The 25,066-nt window shown below is 42.4% G+C and overlaps 1 protein-coding gene across 2 annotated transcripts; it reads left to right on the top strand.

Moving 5' to 3' along the window:
• The first annotated feature begins 9,080 nt into the window (after positions 1 to 9,080).
• On the top strand, positions 9,081 to 24,640 carry glipr2 (GLI pathogenesis-related 2). 2 transcript variants are annotated; one of them, XM_036976829.1, is made up of 12 exons: positions 9,081 to 9,285; positions 17,431 to 17,457; positions 17,887 to 18,096; positions 18,948 to 19,025; positions 19,395 to 19,583; positions 19,910 to 20,002; positions 20,237 to 20,449; positions 21,455 to 21,532; positions 22,079 to 22,306; positions 22,487 to 22,705; positions 22,989 to 23,066; positions 23,376 to 24,640. In XM_036976829.1, exons 1-12 carry the CDS (start codon positions 9,267 to 9,269, stop codon positions 23,540 to 23,542), a joined length of 1,599 nt encoding a protein of 532 aa, XP_036832724.1. In that variant the 5' UTR covers positions 9,081 to 9,266; the 3' UTR covers positions 23,543 to 24,640. The 2 variants fall into 2 exon arrangements, with proteins under 2 accessions (XP_036832724.1, XP_036832725.1); XM_036976830.1 differs by lacking the exon at positions 9,081 to 9,285 and adding an exon at positions 11,164 to 11,397.
• Positions 24,641 to 25,066: the final 426 nt, after the last annotated feature.

Raw genomic sequence — 25,066 nt, 5'->3', positions numbered from 1 at the left:
CTGTGGGGTTTATCGGCGGTTGGCATCCAACGCTATGGTGCATTACCGCCACCTACTGTACTGGAGTGTGGGCCAGAAACAAGGAGGAACTAAATCCTACCTGCCAGCCCCGTTTCTCTTAAAAAAAGACAGCAACATTTTTGAAGCTGTATCTAATGATGTTCTACACATTATGCTCATAGGAGAGAGGAGGTGGATGTGAAGGTGCAAATGAGCAAGTCAGTGGCTAATTGAATCATATGGACAGTGGTGGTGCAGTGATGCCAGGAGCAGTGAAAGAGCCACACCATTGGTAGGAATCTATAGAGTACCGCATTATGAGTCATACTACCCATATAACCTCAGGGTCAAACAGGGAAATGTTTCCAATAATTTTTACACCATTCGTTTTTCCCATGGGGGATTTTAGAAACACTTAAACTAAGGTTTGTGTATTGTGTAGGTTTACCCTACACATGGCCAAGGTGACTTTTATCAATATATTTGCCTGTATTTATCCCTCAAAAATGAAATGCTAATTAGCTGCCAATTCATAGAAATTTCTGTAGGACCTGGAAATGGCTTTTTTAGTATTGTTTTCTCTCTTTAGCTGTATCAATTACTGTCATCTACTGTTATGGATGAGGAATTGGTGTATAAGTATTTCCTTTCAAAATATTCCACAAGGTGGCACCATACTACTATGAGCGGTATAAAAACATGACCTTTTCCAAATCATATACAGCACATTCCAATTTTAGTCTCTCAATTGGAAATTATAGCCGTGTGTATATCAGATACCATGGGTATGACACAAAAATACTTGTTTACTGTTCTTTTTTTTACAGCAATAAAGGACCTCTGGGGTTTGTGGTATATGGCCAATATACCACGGTTACGGTCTGTGTCCAGGCACTTCGCTTCATGTTGTGATTAAGAACAGCCACACTCTCTTGGGTCTTATTGCTTAATTATACAGTGGTATATCAAAGTGGATGTAAAAAATAAATCCAGGACAGGAAACAATCTTGAAACCTCCACACTGGGCACACACTGGTTGAATCAACGTTGTTTCCAAGTCATTTCAATAAAATTACATTGAACCAATGTGGAGTAGACGTTGAATTGGCGTCATGGGTCATGTCAAAGATGCTTAAAAGTGCAATCCGTAACATTGATTTCTGGTGACAAGTATCGGCAATGTTGTGAGTGTGTTTGTTTCAGGTTGATTGTGTTTGCCACAGGTGATAGAGAGGATATTGGAACGACCTCAATGTCGTAGTGACCCTGTCAAAAGGTGTGGATCTCTTGGTGTAACGGCTGAGGTGTTGGGTTGACAGTCACTGGAACTGGGTTCGAGACCCAGTCAGGGTTATCCCCAAATTTGCTACATTGGTGTCGGAACTGTCATTAAGGCCATCGGAGAGGCGTGTACATGTGAGGGACTTGTTATAGAAAAGCATGGGCACCAAATTGTAGTTATAACATTGTTAATTCAAAGTAATATAAGTCCCATTTCTCCATGAATATCCGAGACCGAGCTGGATGTTACAATACAGTTAATATTTCATTGCCATTCTAAACCAATACTTTGTAATTCACTGCAGGACATTTTTATAGCACCATTTAATATTGAAGTCAGTTTTCAAATATTTTCTCTCCACACCTTTAATTACTTCAATATCACAATAAAAGGTGACGTTTTGTCACACCCTGATCTGTTTCACCTGTCATGCTTGTCTCCAACCCCCACCAGGTGTCTCCCATTTTCTCCCATTATCCCCTGTGTACTTATACCAGCGTTTGCTGTTATCTGTTGCCAGTTCGTCTTGTCTTGTCTTACCAGTGTGTTTTCCCGTTTTCCAGTATCGCTAGTTTCTGTTTTCTAGTCCACCCAGTTCTGACCATTCTGCCTACCCTGAGCCTGCCTGCCGTTCTCACAGTAACCCCGCTGTCAGCAGCGGGTCTCCCCAGGCTCCTCGAGAACCCGGCTTACCTCCTCCGGAGCGCTACAATGGAGATTCAGGAACCTGTTGGGCGTTTATCTCCCAGTGCTCCTTCATCTTCGAGCTGCAGCCCCCTTCTTTTCCCCCTGGACCGCTCAAAGTTAGAGTACCTGATAATGCTGATGTCCGGAGGGCTCTCGCCTGGGCTATGGTGGTGTAGGAGCAACAATCCACCGTGTGCTTCAGTCTGGAGGAGTTCATGGCGGAGGTAGAAAAGATGGTAGATTCTCCATTGTCCGGGAGAGGGGCTGCTCAGAAGCTACTCCTCCAACATCAAGACTCCTGTAGTGCTGCAGACTATGCTGTCGCTTTCCGCACATTGGCCACCAAGAGTCTCTGGAACACTGAATCCCTATTCGACACGTTCCTTTATTGATTATCGGAGGAGGTTAAATGAGCTCACTGCCTGGGAGCTGCCCATAGATCTAGACTCTCTCCTCGCCTTTACCATACAGATTTATGGGCGGCTACGGGAACGTAGGAGGGAGAGGTCTGTTCCCAGCCACATTCGTTCGTCCACGGATCCCACCTTACCTCAGAGGAATCCCGGAAGTCCCCGGCCTCTACATTACCAAGAGAATCCGAGTTCCCCCGGGTATCACAGAGGTCTGCCGACTTGCCTCCTCCGGAGCGTATGCAACTTGGCAAAGCTAGATTGTCTCCTGCCGAATGTTTACCCGGACTGAACTCCAAGAGCTGCCTGTATTGTGGAACTACAGGACATTTCATTTCTATCTGTCCATTAAAAGACCAGGCAGAGAATTTCCAATCTCCCATTACTTGTACCCCGCTCCATGCCATCATGCTGTGGGGTGACCGGTCTAAATCTCTCCGTGTACTTATTGACTCTGGGCCTGACTAGAGTTTTATAGACGCTACCCTGGTGCAAAGGTTTGGGTATCCCCACTCAACCCCTCTCCATTCCCATGGACGTCAGAGACGGACGGTCACTCTATTGGCAGAGTCACCCATAATACGGTTCCTATCAACCTGCGAGTGTCAGGTAACCGCAGTGGGTCTATGCAATTTCTGCTCATCGAATCTCCTCAGGTACCCGTGGTATTGGGGTTTTCATGGCTTCAGAGGCACAATCCCCTCATCGACTGGACTGTTGGTTCTATCTCGGGTTGGAGCAAGTTCTGCCACGCTCATTGTCTGAAGTCGGCACAGGACATCTTCCTGCGGGCTTGGGAAAAGCTTCCGGCCTCTCCTCTGTTCCCACGGAGTACCAGGATCTCCAGGAGGTTTTCAACAAGGCCCGGACCACAGCGCTTCCTCCGCATCGGCCCTACGACTGCATTATCGACCTTCTCCCGGGCACTACACCACCTCAGGGGCTGGCTTTTTTCCCAGTCGGGTCCGGAGACCAAGGCGATGGAAGGGTATATTGGGGACTCCCTGGCTGCAGAGTGTATCCGTCCATCTGTCTCCCCCGCCAGCGCAGGGTTCTTTGTGGAGAAGGACAAAACCCTGCACCCGTGTATCAACTACCAGGGCCTTAATGGTATCACGGTTAAAAACAATACCCGCTACCACTCATCTCCTCGGTTTTTGAGCCTCTCTGGGGGCTACAATCTTCTCGAAGTTAGCCCTAACCAGATGTTTGTCTGTACCTCGGTCCTGGAATGGGCTCATTCCTCCAGACTTGCCTGCCATCAATATCCCGTCGGACCCTTGCCTTTGTCATGACGTTGGCCTGGGGGGTAGGTTAAATTTGCAAAACCCTTGGTTAACAGAGATTCTGGGAACATCAGTAGGTGGGGGGAAATTAACTATATTCTGGTAATCCGAACAATTTAACATATGCAGAGGTACTTAATGAATATGATGTCAGTTCGGTTGTCATCTGAGATATTCTCATCAATGATAAGATGACAAACTCTACAGTGGAAAGTCTACACATCAGAGTTATCGGATTCACATGGAATTGTTGTTCAATTTAAATGTATGAATATTAAATTATTTGTGATGGGATGAAATGTGATTTTAGCTTCTAAAATGTGAGATTTGAGTCTTCAGTGGCCCGCCCCTGGGAAGGGACATGGGCTATAAAACTTTTCAAACACGCCCTCCTCTCCCTTCCTATATAAGCCCTTGACGACAATATAACCTCCTGTTCCGAGGATGTAGGACGACGGTCCTATGTCAGAATGGTTCAGATAATAAGTACAGAACGAAGCCAACATCAGCATGAGCTTTGGTTGTGAATGGTATGAACTTTGAACTCTTATTCACTACAGAAGTGATACCTCCTAGCCGTTGAGTTAGCAACAGCAGATGCAAACGAGGGTTAGGAAGGAACAGACAGAGTATCCCGTCTATCACACAACAACGTTACTACAACGTATCCAATTGACCACCAGAGACATTCTTCAAAGAACTCGGTTGGGCAACATGGCCTTCCATCTACCACCAAGCTACCGAAACGAAGCTCAGAATAAATATTTATTGCATTTTCCTTTTCCAAATGGGCGGTAATTTAGAATGCATAAAATACTGTATTTAAGATAGCACAGCTTCGGCCTTTGTTCCTCAGTCTTCCCGCTCCTTCACTCAAACCCAGCCCCTTTCTTTTCGGTAACAAGCTGTCATATCTGTTCCGCCCGCTAGGGACGTTTTCCTTTATGACGTAATTTGTAATCAAGTTATGATTTAATTATGTGTATGTGTAATTCTGTGTGATTAGTTAGGTATTTAGTAAAAAAATGATAAAACCCAATTTTGTATTGCCGATTCAAATTGTTAGCCAGGGTTCGTGCAGATAACCAAGAATTTACCATTTTCAGATGAGACTGAATTAAGATGAAGATTAATGTTGACTGCTATTGATGTAAAATATTACTAGGTCTTTAAGAGTTTATTCAGAAGATAACAGCTCTATAAATATTCTTTCTAGTTAATTACATTTACATGATTAGCTCAATCAGGTAATAGTAATTATGGAGAAATTATTTTATAGAATAGCATGTCATATTACTTAATCCGGCATAGCCAAAGACACGACACCTTTGTACGACAACATTTTTGGTGGCCCACCATGGTTCCTGACGTCTCTGCATTTGTCACCGCCCGCACTGTGTGTGTGCTCAGCAAACTCTGCTCTTCTCAAGACTAACTCCAGGTATCGGCGACAGGCGGACCGCCACCGGACCCCTGTTCCCCGCTACTGTCTTCGACAGAGGGTATGGTTGTACACTCGGGATCCCATAAACTTTCCCCCTGTTTTATCAGCCCTTTCCACGTCGCTAAGATTCTTAGCCTCTGTATACATGCCACTTTTCATGTGTCCAGGATTAAACCTCTGTCTCACAGCCCTTTGTCTCCTGTTTCCAGGCCCACCCCTCTCCCCCGTCTCATTGACGGACATCCAGCTTACCCGGTGAGGCGCCTCCTGAGTGCTCAACCTCGGGGCAGGGGATTCCAGTACCTGGTTGACTGGGATGGTTATGGCCCAGAGGAGGGGTGCTAGGTCCCCGCTTGGAACATCCTGGACCCAGCCCTCATCGCTGAGTTCCACCACCTGCATAATAAAATGTAAATAAAACATAATAATAAATCTGTCTGTTTTAAACTAGAGATATGTTTTTTTGCATGGGCTGCAACTCAATCCACCGCATCCGCCGATGTCAGCCTTCAGCATCTGAGGTGAAAACCTGTCTTCTTACGAAAACATCTGTAGCGTCTGAACAGTTTGGCCTATAATGTGTTATGACCCCTCTATGGAAGGATGAGACTCTCACGAACACAATGGTGTTCTCCGTTCTGCTCTACTGCCGATCTGCCAACTTAAGTCTGTAGTGTTCGAACAGTTTGGGCTACACACTAAAATGACAACTGTATGGAAAGGTGAGACTCTCATGAACATGTACATTGCTCAAGGACACCCACAAGCCTCACAGGACTGGTCTGAATGTAGCCCAGTACCAGTTTTAAAAAATGAATGGAAGTATACACTGAGTGTACATATTTTTTTTCATCAAATCTTTTTTTAATATATATTTGTTGACACCAAAAGGGGTTCAAAAATGTATTTACCCATAATTTAACTAGGCAAGTCGGTTTAAATGAACATATGGATTTCTCACCCTTCCTGTAGGGTCGTGATGGGTCCATTTGCTGTCATCTAGTGGACATTTTGCTCAATTGCCCTCAGCTATGCTTAGACTGTTGTTCATGTTTTGCTGTGTTCTAGTGTACTATGGAATATATAGCTTTCTTATTCTTGACACTTCTCCCATTCATATTTAAGGTTAGAACTACCTTTTAGTGTTCTGATACTTCTAGTTTGGAGTTGTATTTTTATGATAACATAGCTACAGTATTTCACCTTTTAATGTGTATAGTATTGCTTACTAGGTGTGTCCAATCAATTGTGTAACCACTCCCTCTTCCAATTAGGCCTATTGAAAAGCTGTTAAAAAGAGGACATTGTATTCCTTTTTTTTGTACTCCCTGACGAAGGCCATGCAGCCGAAACACATCGGTTTAAAACAAAAACTTTGTTTCTATTGGACATGCCATACTAATAAAGGCATTTTAATCAATTATATGAAGAGTGCCTTGGTCCTCCTTTCTTTTTGATGACTACATAAAGAGAGACCTAAGACAACAAAATAGCAAGGCAGAAACACATGACAACACAGCATGGTAGCAACAAAACATGACAACATGGTTGCAACACAACATGGTAGTAGCACAAAACATGGTACAAACATTATTGGGCAAAGACAACAGCACAAAGGGCAAGAAGGTAGAGACAACAAAACACCACGCAAAACAGCCACAACTGTCAGTAAGAGTGTCCATGATTGTCTTTGAATGAAGAGATTGAGATAAAACTGTCTAGTTTGAGTGTTTGATGCAGCCTGTTTCGTTAGCTGAGGCGATCTGAAAAGACGAGCGACCCAGGGATGTGTGTGCTTTCAGGACCTTTAACAGAATGTGACTGGCAGAACAGGTGTTGTATGTGTAGGATGAGGGCTGCAGTAGATATCTCAGATAGGGGAGAGTGAGGCCTAAGAGTGATTTTTATAAATAAGCATCAGCCAGTGGGTTTTGTGACGGGTATACAGAGATGACCAGTTTACAGAGGAGTATAGAGTGCAGGGATGTGTCCAATAAGGAGCATTGGTGGCAAATCTGATGTCCGAATGGTATAGAACATCTAGCCGCTCGAGAGCACACTTACCTGCTAATCTATACATTATGTCTCCGTAATCTAACATGGGTAGGATCATCTGAATCAGGGTTAGTTTGGCAGCTGGGGTGAAAGAGGAACGATTATGATAGAGGAAACCAAGTCTAGATTTAACTTTAGCCTGCAGGACACTAAGAAAGCTTTGTTGTAGAGCATTTAACACAATATCCGGGGAGGGGCCAGATGAGTATAAGACTATGTATCATCTGCATATAAATGGATAAGAGAGCTTCCTACTGCCTGAGCTATCTTGTTGATGTAAATTGAGAAGAGCGTGGGGCCTAGGGTTGAACCTTGGGTTACTTCCTTGGTGACAGGCAGTGGCTGAGACAGCAGATTTTCTGACTTTATACACTGCAGGTAGTTAGCAAACCAGGCCAAAGACCACTCAGAGACACCAATACTCCTTAGCCGGCCCACAAGAATGGAATGGTCTACCGTATCAAAAGCTTTGGCCAAGTCAACAAAAATAGCAGCATTGAGGACATTTAAGGTTGCAGTGACACATCCATAATCTGAGCGGAAAATACTATAGACATCAAGAAAGCCAGTCAGTTGATTGTTGACAAGTTTTTCCAACACTTTTGATAAATAGGGAAAAATAGAAATTGGCCTATAACAATTAGCATCAGCTTGATCTTCCCCTTTAAATAAAGGACGAACCGTGGCTGCCTTCCAAGCAATGGGAACCTCCCCAGAAAGGAGAGACAGGCTTGGCGATGATAGGGGCAGCAACCTTAAAGAAGAAAGGGTCTAAACCATCTAACCCAGATGTTTTTTGGGGGTCAAGTTTCAGGAGCTCCTTTAGCACCTCGGACTCAGTGACTGCCTGCAGGGAGAAACTTTGTAGTGGGGCAGGGGAAAAAGAGGGAGAAGCATCTGGGATAGTCGCATCAGAAGGGGTGGGAAATTAGGAAATGTTGGAAGGGCAAGGAGGCATGGCTGAGTCAAATAGGAATCCTGATTTAATGAACTGGTGATTAAAGAGCTCAGCCATGTGCTTCTTGTCAGTAACAACCACATCATCAACTTTAAGGGACATGGGCAGCTGATGAGGAGGATGGCTTATTCTCCTGGTCTTTAACCGTTTTCCAGAACTTCTTGGGGTTAGACCCACAGAGAGAGAACTGCCACTTAAAGTAACTAGCTTTGGCCTTCCGGATAGCCTGAGTGCACTTATTTCTCATTTGCCTGAACGAGAGCCAGTATGCGTGTGCCGAGCCTTTAGCCAAATGCAATTCATGAGGTGGAGTAAATCTGCAAGATCACGGTCAAACCAGGGGCTGAACCTGTTTTTAATTCTCATTTTCTTAAAGCGTAAAGGGTTAAGGCTAGAGTTAACTAGACGTTTATGTTATATGTAAATAGCACCTTCTCAGAGATAGGTATACAGATTGCATACAGATTGCATACAGGGTGGCTTTGCATACAGTATTATCTCTACAGTGGATAACATTTTTACTGTAAATCTGCATTGTATTTGTAAAAAGACCCCTTCCTTCTGCTGTCATTAATGGCACAGGTACCAGTACTGTACTTAATAAAGTGTTACTGTAAACTACAAAGAATAGATTTTTGTGTAAATCCGCCATTTCAATGGACATTTTTACTGGATTTTGCATTGGTTAGGTCGGCACTCTCTCCCATTTATTCAATTCCATGACCAAAACTGGTAACCAGATTTTCATTAAAAAACAATTCCCTTTTTCTGCAAGAACGCACATTAAAGAAAATCATGAACACAATAAAAGGATGTTTGGACAGGAATGATTTTTTTTTCATTTTTCCTGTAAACCTGGTTAGCGGTTTAGATTGAATACGCCGGACAACATCACACCTCAATAGGCCACTCTGTCACAACAGAATCAGAAGTATCATTGACTGACGTGTGTGTTGTTTTCTTGTTTACATTTTGCGGTGTGTTGCTATGAACAATAGAGGAACGTTCGCAAGTGGTGACACAGCTTCCTTCCTGTGTGTCAGATGAGTGTACTCTCTAGATGTAGGGTGCAAAAGAAATCTCAATATAATTCACTACACTTTACTCCCACCCAAAAGGACCAAGCTGAGGCTGCAGTGTCAACATGGCCCTCCGATTTGCAGGTGAGAGGTCTCCAACACACCTTGCAGATATGAATTACTTCTACATCAGCATTAATACACACACACACACACACACACACACACACACACACACACACACATACACACACACACACACACAAATGTAACCGGTATGACAGGGTGTGATAAACTACTGTTTAACAATTAAAAACACCCCTAGGGCTGTCTCAAATAACTTCATCTTTTCCCTGCAATCGTTAATCTGTAACTTGTTTACTGTGTGTGTGACAGTTCCAAGAAAAATATAATTCCTTCAAGGTATAACCTCGTTGAAGGAATGTCTGGTTGATGTTAGATGCCAGATTAAAAACTGATGGCAGATCAAAACTGATATCCATTTTCACAACAGTCTGAGTTTCATTCTGGGTTGATGAGTTAACATCCCAGTGAGTCAGAGATGGTAAATCTGGTGTATATAAGCTTAACATTTCAATGTGAAATTCACCAAAGACTTTATGCCACTGTTATGCACCCATGTTAACCTAGATAGTAAGCCTTGAGTGTACCAGATAACATAAGTCAAACATAATCTTCAGTCTGCATAAAGAGATGCGCTATTACAAATTTGAGTCACTCATTTCCAGTTTCCTGTCAGGAAGTTGTTAGATCCTGTATAGATCGATGGTAGTGAACATTTTAATAGAAATGTACAACATGGAACACACAAAACAAACCCAAACACAGTTACATACCATTGCACATTCACCTAAATTACAACGTTTCTTATTTGTCTACTTACCTTGTAAGCAGTATGGACAGACCAGTGACATGGTTAGAATTGACTTTGGGCATGTATTTTAAAGGCGTACTATAATTTCTATTGGTTGTTGGTTTTATATGTTGGTAGTTTGATGAATGTTAAGTGTTCTTGGTGTGCACGCTCACAAAGCACTTCCTTAAACATAATACCTTGCACACATTTCCCCATACTTGCTTGACCACATTGAAGAGATTGGTGTCAATTCCAAGCACTTTACTCTGGAATATACTGTATCACTCCTCACCTCTCCGTTCTGGCACAAATAATAGGGCATTGTTTCGTTTCTTAACTGTTGTTCACTGTATGGTTGTACTGTTTGTTTCTGTGGTAGTGTTTGTTTGTCGGTGTGGTTGTGTTGTTGTGTTGTGTTTTGTTTCACCCGCCTTTCGAATGGGACGTTAAACGAGTGTACTGACTCTCTATGGTCATAAAAAAAAACATTGCACTTATCGCAAGAGTAGGGATGTTAACCCTGGTGTCCTCGCTAAATTCCCGAACCGGATCATTTCCATCATGGCCAACTAATCATCCCCCTGATTCCCAATTGGAATATATCTCTCCTCACCTCTCCACCTGATAGCTTAAGTGCTGTGAGCGTTCTGGCACAAATTGTAGCCGTGCATCACCTTAGGGTGCTACACATTGGTGGTGGAAGAGGTGAGTTTCCCCCTTCCAGCACTTTGAGTATCTGGAAAAGTGCTATATAAATGCACTCAGTTATTAGGTTGTTTTCTGTCAGTCACACCCAAATTAAAATGACCAATAACTAGTTAAGATTATGTTATAAATATTCAGCTATGCAGCTATACATGGTAATGTGTTGCTTTTCCAGATTCCTACAATGACAGTTTGTAGTAAGTTTTCCATCACCAAGCTAGAACATTATCAACATAATCGTCAGTGAGATGGAATTCCTATTGTAAGAGTGACAACACAGACAAGAAACAGCATAGAACTCATGCTGCAGGTTAGAGCTTGTATGAAGGAGAATGAAGGCAGATTTCTTCTTGGGATGTTGTACAGTTTAAATAGATGAGCAATTCAATTATTTGCGTGTATGCATCTAGTGTGTGTGTGTGTGTGTGTGTGTGTGTGTGTGTGTGTGTGTGTGTTCTTTTGTATTAATTTATTGGTAAATGCCGATACCTCTTATATGGAATCTCTCCTTCGATGGAATGGAGGATGGGTTGTCCTGCTGTACATATAGGACTGCGCTATCACCACACACAGCAATGAACAGAGAGAGAGGGAGAGATCAGTGAAACAACAAGAGAGAAAAAGAGATAGCGAGACAGAGGAGGAAGTGGTGTATCACTGGGAATCTTAATAAGGTACGCATTTACATTTTTTATGTAACCTTTATTTAACTAGGCAATCAGTTAAGAACAAATTCTTCTTTACAATGACAACCTGTCCCAGCCTAACCCTCCCCTAACCCGGACGATGATGGGCCAATTGTGAGCCGCCCTATGGGACTCCTGATCACGTCTGGTTGTGATACAGCCCGGGATCGAACCAGGGTCTATAGTGACGCCTCTAGCACTGCATGAGGCTATTATACTTGCTGGAAATGTATTTTAGACTGACTGCATGTCTTAGATTTACTGTGAGTGAAATATAAATCTAAATAAAAATATGTAAATAATAATGTTAAATGAAATATGAGTACATTTAGTTAATTACAAAGTACATACATGGCAAAAATTGGAAAATCAATTCAATTAAACATGTAATCATGTAATCATGCAGTAAGAGTGTATTTTGCCGCCAGGGCTTGAGAATATATTTTACCAATACAGAATATAGTAATTATACAATAGTACCGGGATACCAGTGACAAACACATATTAGCAGTTGGTATTGCACAACCTAAAAGTGCTTATGTCATTAAGTTTTTATCTTCAATATTTTTGTAAACAAATTATTATTATGTTAGGCAAAAACAGTGACTACCTCTAATAAAAAAAAATACAAAATATTGGGTGTGTGAAGCTCTCTAGTAGTCAAAGCTTGTACTCTGCAAGATGAAAGACAATCGTGTAAAGTTCACGTATTTATTTTGTTCTTCGATTCCGCATGGCAAGCATAATGGTGTTCGGTTACTTTCATCTTTGGCTATTGGACATTGTGTTGAAGCTTTTCCATTTCCAATGGAAGTAAAGAAGTTGGTTTGTGAAATCAGATACTATTACTACTATTACTGCCACTGCTGCTACCACTACCACTACTACCTTGACCATGACTGCTACTACTACTACTACCACTACTACTACCACTACCACTACTACCTTGACCATGACTGCTACTAATACTACTACCACTACTACTACCACTACCAATACTACTACTACTACTACTTCTATCACTACTACTTCTACCACTACTATTACCACTACCAGTACTACTACTACTACTACTTCTACCACTACTACTTCTACCACTACCACTACTACTACTACCACCCCCACGACCATGACTACTGCCACTGCTGCTACCACTACCATTACCACTACTACTACTACTTCCATGACCATGACTACTACTACTACTACTACCACCACTACTACTACTTCTACCACTACTTCTACCACCACTACTACAACCACTACCACTACTACTACTACTACCACCACTACTTCTACCACTACCACTTCTACTACTACTACCACCACTACTTCTACCACTACTACAACCACTACCACTACTACTACTACTACTACCACCACTACTTCTACCACTACTACAACCACTACCACTACCACTACTACTACTACTACTACTACTACTACTACTACTACCACCACTACTTCTACCACTACTACAACCACTACCACTACTACTACCACTACCACTACCACCACTACTACTACTTCTATCACTACTTCTACCACCACTACTACAACCACTACCACTACTACTACTACTACCACCACTACTTCTACCACTACTACAACCACTACCACTACTACTACTACTACTACTACCACCACTACTTCTACCACTACTACAACCACTACCACTACTACTACCACTACCACTACCACCACTACTACTACTTCTATCACTACTTCTACCACCACTACTACAACCACTACCACTACTACTACTACTACCACCACTACTTCTACCACTGCTGCTATTACTACTACCACTACCACCACTACTACTACTACCACTACTACCACCACTACTTCTACCACTACTGCTATTACTACTACCACTACCACTACTACTACCACCACTACTTCTACCACTACTACAACCACTACCACTACTACTACCACTACCACCACTACTACTACTTCTATCACTACTACAACCATTACCACTACTACTACCACTACCACCACTACTACTACTTCTATCACTACTTCTACCACCACTACTACAACCACTACCACTACTACTACTACTACCACCACTACTTCTACCACTACTACAACCACTACCACTACTACTACTACTACTACTACCACCACTACTTCTACCACTACTACAACCACTACCACTACTACTACCACTACCACTACCACCACTACTACTACTTCTATCACTACTTCTACCACCACTACTACAACCACTACCACTACTACTACTACTACCACCACTACTTCTACCACTGCTGCTATTACTACTACCACTACCACCACTACTACTACTACCACTACTACCACCACTACTTCTACCACTACTGCTATTACTACTACCACTACCACTACTACTACCACCACTACTTCTACCACTACTACAACCACTACCACTACTACTACCACTACCACCACTACTACTACTTCTATCACTACTACAACCACTACCACTACTACAACCATTACCACTACTACTACTACTACCACCACTACTTCTACCACTGCTGCTATTACTACTACCACTACCACTACTACTACTACTACTACTACTACTACTACCACCACTACTTCTACAACCACTACCACTACTACAACCACTACCACTACTACTACTACTACCACCACTACTTCTACCACTACTACAACCACTACCACTACTACCACTACTTCTACCACTACTGCTAATGAAAATACAGTAATAACAATCCAGGTACACTCTTAGGATTAGTGGTGACTTGAGGAACCCTGGAGATCCTCAAGGAACCATTGCTAGTCAATGGTTCATATTTTCACCTTCGGTTATTTGAGGGATTCTTGGAGGAATCTTTATTGGTTCAATGTAGCAGTGGGTTCCTGTCGGATCCCTGGAGTGGAGGTGTGGCTTAGTAGGGGCATGGCTTTAAGCTAAATCTTTTTGAGTAAATGTAGTTCTTAATCGTCTGTTATGTTGTATCGTCGCCACATGTTAAGGTTGAACACTAACAGTGTTTTAGCTTCAATGAGGATAACAGAGGTGTATATGTTCCTCAAGAGTCTGTGCAAATCCCCAAGTTGGAATAGTTACCACTTTATTACTGTATATAATCAGCAATGTTAGTATGATTAATATTGTATTAGAATATGTAATATGCATAAATATTCAGGGAACATTCTAATTTGCAGTGTACAAACTTAACATGATGAACAGGAATTACATTTACGGGTGACCAGAAATAACTATCTGAAAGCCATGCCTCCAAAAAGCCACATCTCCAATCTGCCACCTCTACAATATATTATTAAAAAAAGGTTCCAAATTGAACCCCTCCCATCACAAAAAGATTCCCGTTTGAACTTCTACACAGGGGTTCCTTGAAGACCCTTTCAGTGGGGTTCCACAAGGAACATTTTTCAACCGGAAAGGTTCCGCCAGTGTGGCAACCCAAAAGGTTCTTCCAAGCACCTTTACTTCTAAGAGTGTAGATAATAATGATAGTTAGAAAATCTTTATTTAAAAAAATTCATACGTTGCCCACTAAGCTCTAAAAACAGATAGGGACTGTAGTGATGCCAGACTATAGAGCATGTCAGTCGAGAAAATACTCGTACCATTCATTCAGACCCACAACACTGGGCTAATCCAATTTCTCTGGCAATTCTCCAACAATTGAATTGATCAGCTGGTCTAGAGGCACTCTAATTGAGGCATGGAGGGTTAAGAGGAGGGTAACAGGAAGAGGAGCATTAATCTTTTGACTATGATAAGTGACGTGTGGACAGGCAGATGCTGAGGGGGAAGCAGTCTAATGCTCAACAGAACTATAGGGAAGGTTACTGTATAGGGTGGTGGCATTGTGTGTGTGTGTGTGTGTGTGTGTGTGTGTGTGTGTGTGTGTGTGTGTGTGTGTGTGTGTGTGAATATGGTTGAGTGAATGTCGATGGTTGTCTAGAGGGTGGTGGGCTAAGTGGTGACTCACTCTAGCAATAAGCAAGAGACTTTGGAGGGATCTCAGGCTGTCACACAAATAACAAAAATCAATTAGTCTAGGTCTGTAATATGGTCCAAAACCAAGCACCATATATCAATTAAGATATACAGTACTAGTCAAAAGTTTGGACACACCTACTTACTCATTTCTTTAGTTGTACTATTTTCTACATTGCAGAAAATAGTGAGGACATCAAAACGATGAAATAACACAAATGGAACCATGTCGTAACCAAAAAAGGGTTACACAAATCAAAATATATTTTAGATTTTAGATTCTTCAAAAAGAAGCCACCTTTTGCCTTTATGACAGCTTTGCACACTCTTGGCATTCTCTCAACCAGCTTCACCTGGAATGCTTTTCCAACTGTCTTGAAGGAGTTCCCCCATATGCTGAGCACTTGTTGGCTGTTTTTCCTCCACTCTGCGGTCCAACTCATCCCAAACTATCTCAATTGGGTTGAGGTCGGGTGATTGTAAAGGCCAGGTCATCTGATGCAGCACTACATCACTCTCCTTCTTGGTCAAATAGCCCTTACACAGCCTGGAGGTGTGTTGGGTCATTGTCCTGTTGAAAAACAAATGATAGTTCCACTAAGCACAAACCAGATGGTATTGCGTATCGCTGCAAAATAGTGTGGTTGCCATGCTGCTTAAGTGTGCCTTGAATTCTAAATAAATCACAGACAGTGTCACCAGCAAAGCACCCCCACACCATCACACCTCCTCCATGCTTCACAGTGGGAATTACATATGCAGAGATCATCCGTTCACCTACTCTGTGTCTCACAAAGACACGGCAGTTGGAACCAAAAATCTCACATTTGGACTTATCAGACCAAAGGACAGATTTCCACCGGTCTACTGTCCATTGCTCGTATTTCTTGGCCCAAGCAAGTCTCTTCTTATTATTGGTGTCCTTTAGTAGTGGTTTCTTTGCAGCAATTCGACCATGAAGGCCTGATTCACGCAGTCTCCTCTGAACAGTTGCTGTTGAGATGTGTCTGTTACTTGAACTCTGTGAAGCATTTATTTGGGTTGCAATTTCTGAGGCTGGTAACTCTAATGAACTTATCCTCTGCAGCAGAGGTAACTCTAGGTCTTCCTTTCCTGTGGCGGTCCTCATGAGAGTCAGTTTCATCACAGTGCTTGATGGTTTTGCGACTGCACTTGAAGAACTTTAAAAGTTCATGAAATTTTCCGATTTGACTGACCTTCATGTCTTAAAGTAATGATGGACTGTCATTTGTCTTTGTTTATTTGAGCTGTTCTTGCCATAATATGGACTTGGTCTTTTACCAAATAGGGCTATCTTCTATATACCACCCCTACCTTGTCACAACACAACTGATAGGCTCAAACGCATTAAGAAGGAAAGAAATTCCACAAATTAACAAGGAACACCTGTTAATTGAAATGCATTCCAGGTGACTACCTCATGAAGCTGGTTGAGAGAATGTCAAGCGTGTGTAAAGCTGTCATCAAGGCAAAGGGTGGCTACTTTGAAGAATCTAAAATCTAAAATATATTTTGATTTGTTTGACACTTTTTTGGTTACTACATGATTCCATATGTGTTATTTCATAGTTCTGATGTCTTTACTATTATTCTACGATGTAGAAAATCCCTGGAATGAATAGGTGTGCCCAAAGTTTCGACTGGTGCTGTATATCGATATGGACTGTTCAGTATTTCCTTTTAGTGAAGAGTTATCACATATTTTGAATATTTACTTTTCCCCTGCTCAAGGATACCAATAATGTACATTTTTTTGTAAAATGTATGATTTCCCCATAAATGTACATTTGCAAATGTCTGATGTATCAAGCAAGTGTTTTGAATGATCACTTATGTTGTCACACACACTCAATAGTGAGACCAAAGGATACAGGATGAAATGCATGGTATGAAACACAAGTAAACTCAACAATTACTGTGGTGTCAAGCCTTCAAACAAACTACTACATGATACATTCCAACAGATAATCTGGCACGATAAATACTAATGTTGACTCTCGTCTCTGTTGCAGTTCAGCGGAAGAACAAAACAATGACAGGTGAGTAATTATTTTTTCACTATCATTCCGCTACATCAGACATTATTGTTCTCTATGCCAAAGGATTTATTTTTGTCCCTCCTTTTTTTGGCTTTTCATAGACAACCCTATTTACTAGCTACATCATTAACTAGTCTTGTTATTCTGTTAGCTAACCTCAATCAAACATAACTTCAATATAGTTGTACCTTGAAGGAATTCATATTTTCCTTTGAACTGTAAAGAAGTTTAAAGATTAATGATTTTGAGGGAAAATATCAAAATGATTTCAGTCTAACTGTAGCTGTGAGGGATGTTTTAAAAATAGTTTTACTGCTTAGTTATAGTAATTGGACACCACAATCTGTAATACCGGTTAACTTTTGTGTGTGTGTGTGTGTGTGTGTGTGTGTGTGTGTGTGTGTGTCTGTCTGTCTGTCTGTCTTCCAGACTGTGGTTTTGAGAGGGAGTTTGTGGATGCTCATAATGACTATCGCAGGAAGCATGGTGCCCCGCCCCTAGCTCTGAGCAGAGACCTGTGTAACTCCGCCCAGAAATGGGCAGACCATCTTCTGTCAATCAAAAGCCTGAAGCACAGCTCCACCAATCACGGAGAAAACCTTTACTATGCATACAGCTCAACCCCCAAAAAACCTGTTGGTGAGCATATGTCAGAAAAAAAGAAAAAAAAAGAAAGAAAATCTAATACATTCTTTATTGTGCAATACTTTTAATATGTTACATCTGCTCCTGCCATGCCCTTTACTTCTCATCCTGTGTCTCCCTAACTTGCCACCCATCCCCTAGTGCTCTCTCCCTCTCTCTCGCTCTCTGTGTGTATGTGATTGTGTGAGTGGAGACAGGTGTGCTGGAGGCAGAGCAGATCCCCACCAGCTGCAATCTGTTCCATAATCAAGGCCTCTACAAATACTCAGCCCTGCCATTGCCACACTGCCAGTTTGTAGTCTCTGCTCAGTCACTCTGCGGGTCAAGCTGTTTGTCCCTGCATAGTGCTTGTTATCCTGTTGTGCATGGTTTTCCCTAGCCTGACGCTGCTTTTCGCTCTGCTACAGTTCCGTCCACTCTGCCTCTGGTCCCTGCCTCCAGTCCCTCGTCTTGTCAGTCCTGCTTCCCTGCTCTACTGCTTACTTGGATTCTGCTCCGGAACTACATACCCTGCCCCTACATACCCGCCTGAGCTTCCCCTGGCCTGCACCCCATCTCCCCCCAAGCTTTTCAATAAATACCTTAGTTACCTTATCCCTGTCTCCTCGTCTGAGTCTGCACTTGGGTTCACCTGCTCCGCCCTGCGTAACAGAATATGCAGCAGAGCTCAACTAGTGGAAAGTACAGTATTGAATAGAGCCTACAGTGGATATTGTGTAAACAACTTATCCTCTCCACTTATTAACTAGCATATGCAGACTGATTTTGAGTGGATCATTTTCCTGAATGCTCATTTGATAACAAATTGGTTCTGCTTTTTATATTTTTCTGAATGCATTTTAAAGGGAAGGATGCAGTGGACAGTTGGTACAGTGAAATCAAAGATTACCACTTCAATAAACCTGGCTTCAGCTCCGGTACAGGTGAGATACACAATCTGCAGAATCTAGGGTAAGACAGGTGTGTACTGCATTGTCGGAACTGGAAGCACAAGCATTTCGCTACACTCGCATTAACATCTGCTAACCATGTGTATGTGACAAATAACATTTGATTTGATTAGATTTTTACTGCCACCACAATTTAAAAAAAGTAATTTCTGGAGTTTAACCTTGCTAATGAATCACCCGTTTATTTGGATTCATTTCATAGACCACATCTGACTCTATTTCCAATCACTAACAGTGTCCAAATAGGCCTCCTACAGTACCTGTTGCTCTCCATCCTCGACATACTGAGCGTATACATATACTGACTTCTATACTAACAGTGGCCCCTGCTGTTGTTTCCAGGTCACTTCACCCAGGTGGTTTGGAAGGACTGCAGTGAGGTAGGTGTGGGCCTGGCCACAGATGGGCAAACAATCTTTGTAGTGGGCCAGTACCACCCAGCTGGCAACATGTGCAACGCGGGCTTCTTTGAGAAGAATGTCCTACCACTGGGTAGCTCCACCTCTAGAGCCCCCAAATGTTTCCCCACAGGTAAAATCTTTATACTCTCTTTGGATAATTCATTACAATCATTTAAAAGTTAACAGCAGGTATTTTGCATGTAAGTTTAAGTATTTTGATATGTTCACAAATCTACAAAACAGCCATTTTACATCCTGGCTGGTTGCAATGATTGGTGAACAAAAATTGAAAAAGACAATTAGATTTAAATCCCATACAACAGCCCAGTTACGATTGTCTCTCGGGAAATAAGCAACTACTAAAGATAAACTAGGTATTTCTGAATGAACCCATTGTATGACACAGCATCGGATACCTCAATCTCTCAACTGACAAATATATTTTCTTTCCTACAGCCGGAGAAGGAGGGGGCCTGAGTGTACCCCAATCTAAAATTGCCAGATCCTCTTCACCTGCATATAAGGCCCCTCCTCAGGCGAACGGCACTGGTGAGATGTTTTAAATGAATTTTCAGTAAATGTCTCCCATTATGTAAAGATAACATAATAATATTGGATAGGTAGTAGGCCCAATTTTGCCCTCTGAATTTTGGCCATAAATCTTACAGCCATACAATCCTTTCAAGTCATCGCAAGTGTCTCGGTCGTTAGGAGTTGGAACAAGTATTTTAACTTAATGTGCAGTCCATCCATCCATCTGTCTGTCTGTCTGCTTGCTCTAAGACCTGGGCCAGTTCCACAGAGACTTCCTACGGGCATGTAACAACCAGCGGATGGCACACGGAGCCCCAGCCCTCACACTGGACCCAGCCCTGAGTCAGGGGGCGCAGGCATGGGCAGAAACTCTACTGGGAGAGCGGGTGCTGAAGAACTCCTCCTCCCCCCATGGTGAAAATATCTGGGCCAAGACGGGGTCAGCGGGCATCACTGCTACGGGTAGGGAGAACCAGGAGGACGGATGGTCTGCAGGGACAGGGATATCTCAATAGGCAGTACATACGGCGGGCATATTTTGAATGGTTCCGGATGGGGATCGCTAACCCTATGCCTAACCTTAACCCTTACCATAACCTTAACGTTGACGCTAACCTCACCAACCCCATCCCTCCAAGCCTAACCTTAATCCTAACCCTAACCAATTTCGAACCCTATGCCTAACCTTTGGATATGCCTAACCTTTGGATATGCCTAACCTTTGGATATGCCTAACCTTTAGATATGTCTAACCTTTAGATATGCCTAACCTTTGGATATGCCTAACCTTTGGATATGCCTAACCATTGGATATGCCTAACCTTTGGATATGCCTAACCTTAACCCTTACCATAACCTTAACGTTGACGCTAACCTCACCAACCCCATCCCTCCAAGCCTAACCTTAATCCTAACCCTAACCAATTTCGAACCCTATGCCTAACCTTTGGATATGCCTAACCTTTGGATATGCCTAACCATTGGATATGCCTAACCTTTGGATATGCCTAACCTTAACCCTTACCATAACCTTAACGTTGACGCTAACCTCACCAACCCCATCCCTCCAAGCCTAACCTTAATCCTAACCCTAACTAATTTCGAACCCTATGCCTAACCTTTGGATATGCCTAACCTTTGGATATGCCTAACCTTTGGATATGCCTAACCTTTGGATATGCCTAACCCTTAGATATGTCTAACCTTTAGATATGCCTAACCTTTGGATATGCCTAACCTTTAGATATGCCTAACCTTTGGATATGCCTAACCTTTGGATATGCCTAACCATTGGATATGCCTAACCTTTGGATATGCCTAACCTTTAGATATGCCTAACCATTGGATCTGCCTAACCTTTGGATCTGCCGGCTGAACATCCACTTCTTTCTCAATAAGTACATTCCCAGGGGATCCCTCAAGATGTGCACATTTTTCATCTAATCTGATCTAATCTCATCTGATAAGGTCAAGAGGTGGTGGACGCCTGGTACAAACAAGAGGAGAACTATGACTTCTCCAAAACAGGACATCAGGACAAAACAGGTAAACCTTTCAGCATTAAAAGTAGAAGACAAGTATTTTTTTTTATAAAAAAAGAAATGTAACCTTTATTTAACTAGGCAAGTCAGTTAAGAACAAATTCTTATTTACAATGACGGCCTACACCGGCCAAACCCGGATGACGCTGGGCAAATTGTGCGCTGCCCTATGGGACTCCCAATCATGGCCAGATGTGATAGAGCCTGGAATCAAAACAGGGACTGTAGTGACACCTCTTGCACTGAGATGCAGTGCCTTAGACCGCTGCGCCACTCGGGAGCCACTCGGGAGTATACAGTAATGTAATGTGCTGTAATGTAAACGCCAAAGGGGTCTAAAAAAATAGCTCTAAAAATTACACCTTGCTTTAAACGGTCATCTCTGACCACAGCATGTCATGTTTAAAGTCTGCCTTGCGTTGATATTTTCCTCAATGTTAAACGTATTGATAATCCAAAAGAATTTGGTGATAATTGTGCTCCATTGTCAATCATCGCTCCCTTTCTTTCATTTCCTCTCCCTCTCTTTTTCTTTGTTCATCTGTTTCAGGGCAGTTCACACAACTGGTGTGGCGTAGCTCCAAGGAGGTGGGCGTCGGCATGGCAAACGGTGGCACGGGGATGCTTGTCGTGGTGGCACACTTTAAACCGGCTGGCAACATCAGCAACCCCGGTTACCACGCTCAGAATGTGATGCCAAAAGGGTCGAAAGTTACCGATAAACCAGTGGAGGTCGTCACTTCGAGAATGCAGGCGTTGGCCGTGAACTCACTGTCAGGTGAGCAGCATCACAGAGCGTGTAATGTGAACCTTGTGATGATGTTTTATGACAGGTTTACGACATTGTTGTGATATTGTTGTGAAGGCACTATGAGTTGGGGTGACAAAGTGTCACTCATACCTTTTAAAGGATTAATAAAGACTTAATATACCGTGTAACTCTCCATGTCCTGTATAGCCAATGAGCTTGGCCAGTTCGGCCGGGCTCTTCTGAAGTCTCTCAACCAATACCGGAGCCAGCACGGGGCATTACCTCTGGTGCTAAGCCCTGCCCTCACTAGGGAGGCCCAGGATTGGGCGGCTCACCTGGTGAGCATCAACACACTGATGAATAGTGGCAAAGGCCACGGGGAGAACATATTCTACTGCTCTGGCTCCAGCACAGCGACCCCTACTGGTGAGGCACATACCTGCACTGCACTGACATACAACTTATAAGGGCCAATGGGTAAAAAGTCAAGGGCCTAATTCCAATATGAAGTATGAGTATTATGAACTAACTCCGATACTGGATATGATGTTCACATAGTAGTCGACAATCCAAAGTCTCTGTCAATTGCCCAAAACTTTGGTTTGTTATTGTATGGGGTCGCAGGAAAAGGCTCTGCACAATGCTTGTAAAATTCCCCAAAAATGTGCATTCATTTATATATTGTCCTTCTCTTGCATATGAATTATAGGATCAGATGTGGCCGAGTCTTGGTACAAGGAGATTGAGAAGTATAATTTCTCATCCCCTGGTTTTCAGAGTGGAGCAGGTACGGTGTTCAGTGCCCTTGACACCTCATAACAACACAATGCTATTGATATATAACCTTAAGCACAACAGTCACTGTACAATATAGAACGTATTTTGTGAAAGTATTTAATCAAACTCCAAATCAGGAAAACAACAGTGCTCCCTGGCAGTGAATTTACCCTAATCAATAACACCTATGACATGAAACACAATTAAAGTCCATAAGAAATGTTAGGAGTGAGACATGCTGGCCGAAAATGTATTGTTTTCTGCATTTGGTGTTTGTTTGAAAAAGAAAATCAGTTGATTGGTGGCACTCTTGTCCTAGGTAATTTCACTCAAATGGTCTGGAAGTCCTCAAAGCAAGTAGGCGTGGGTTTGGCGACCAGTGGGCGGGGCACGTTTATCGCCGTGGCGTTCTACGATCCAGCGGGCAACATCACCAACCCAGGCTATTTCCATGACAACGTGAAAACCAAAGGAAGCACACTTTAGTCTGAGCCATATGTACTGTATGTATGCCGGCACTCCCAAAGGTTTCTATAGGAACGGGTGCTTATCTGGGCAAACACGTTGTTGCTGTTATCTTTGGTTGTTGCTATGATTTGTCCTCTTTTGGAAGGCTAAGAATCGTTTTTTGTTAGTTCATTGTTTTCCATAGATGGCGCCATTCGAACGCGCCACGCAGTTGCCAGGAGCCATCAGTGTAGACGGCCGTTGCACGGCCGTTGCGAGACAAACCTGACCTTAACTTTTTTAACTTCTATCTCAAATGATACCCTTACATTGTTATTTTCTAACCAACAACAGTAATTTGGGAAATCTGTATAAATGGATTTTACGTTGTCTTAATAGGAAATAATTTTAATGGTTATGGGTATTTTTTCATAACTGCAATATACAAGTAAGATTTTCACCGGACAGTTTCTTTTATAAATTCATTTTTCTGTTACCTCGAGTTATTTGGCTTTGAACTCGTCCTATAATCGTATTTGTGGCCAAAGCATAAACTGGAGAAAAAAAATCCACCTCAAATAGACAGTTTCATAAATGCTTGCTATTTCCTCATAGAACATGATGTCACGTTGGCTCGCTGAGCAGGCCAATCAGTGGTCAACTTGCATGAACATTTCTAATGACGGGTATACTCCCACACCATTCTGTTGTTGGGGTATGTCCAAGCCATTCACCCGCGGGACGGTTGAGCTAATGCGATTAGCTGTAGGTCATATTTCGTAGAAAACGCTGGACAGTTACTTAAAACCCGAAATGTAATGCCTTTAATCTCGTGCACGTTTTTGTAATTTACTGTCCATGAATAGAGAAATGTCGCTTTTTAAATGTATTCAATGATGTTTATCAAACATGTTGACATATAGACTGAGACTGCACTGTGTTGACATACAACGGGCAATAAATGGTGGAATTACATGTTTGTTGGTTGTAACATTTGTGCCACACTTTGAAAAAAATATTCAACGAGAGCTTACATCTAGTTAGCATCCTTGCTGCCGTCTTCCACCAGCAGAGGGAAACAGCTTGTTGTTACCTTTCACTGTATTCCCTGTCAAATAAACAGACAATCTAACTGGAGACATGTAAAGAATCTGTCTCTCACACACACACACACACACACAGACAGACACACACACAGACAGACAGGGTGAACAATTGTTACTCGCTTCTGTAACCACAGGGACAGACAGGCTTTGCATGGGGAATGCAAACAGAAACTAGAATAGCATGGCATCACATTACACCATTGTTCTCTATATCCCTAGGAGGAAAAGTGATGTGCTGTTATATAAGGGCCATCATAGTCACATTTTAAACAAGGTCAGTAGATAAAAGCTCAGAAGCTTTGCATTCTAGTTTGAATAGACAGGGATGAAATAGGATTCGAACGATAAAGCAGGAATGTGGTGCATGAAACTGTTTTCTACCCATGTGTTTTGAGGATTATCACTACTGTGTTTATGGTTTGGAATATCAATTGAGCTTTGTTGGTAATGACAAACA

The sequence above is a fragment of the Oncorhynchus mykiss genome, chromosome 5 (assembly GCF_013265735.2).
Source record: "Oncorhynchus mykiss isolate Arlee chromosome 5, USDA_OmykA_1.1, whole genome shotgun sequence".
Taxonomy (NCBI): domain Eukaryota; kingdom Metazoa; phylum Chordata; class Actinopteri; order Salmoniformes; family Salmonidae; genus Oncorhynchus; species Oncorhynchus mykiss.
The sequence above is the reverse complement of the archived record's forward strand: the minus strand, read 5'-3'. Positions and strand labels throughout refer to the sequence as shown.

Bases quoted from the DNA above. Each gene is read 5' to 3' on its own strand.
- glipr2 (XM_036976829.1), top strand. The intron at 20,450-21,454 runs GTAGGGAGAACC...TCATCTGATAAG, and splicing joins AGCGGGCATCACTGCTACGG to GTCAAGAGGTGGTGGACGCC. The intron at 22,307-22,486 runs GTGAGCAGCATC...TGTCCTGTATAG, and splicing joins GGCCGTGAACTCACTGTCAG to CCAATGAGCTTGGCCAGTTC.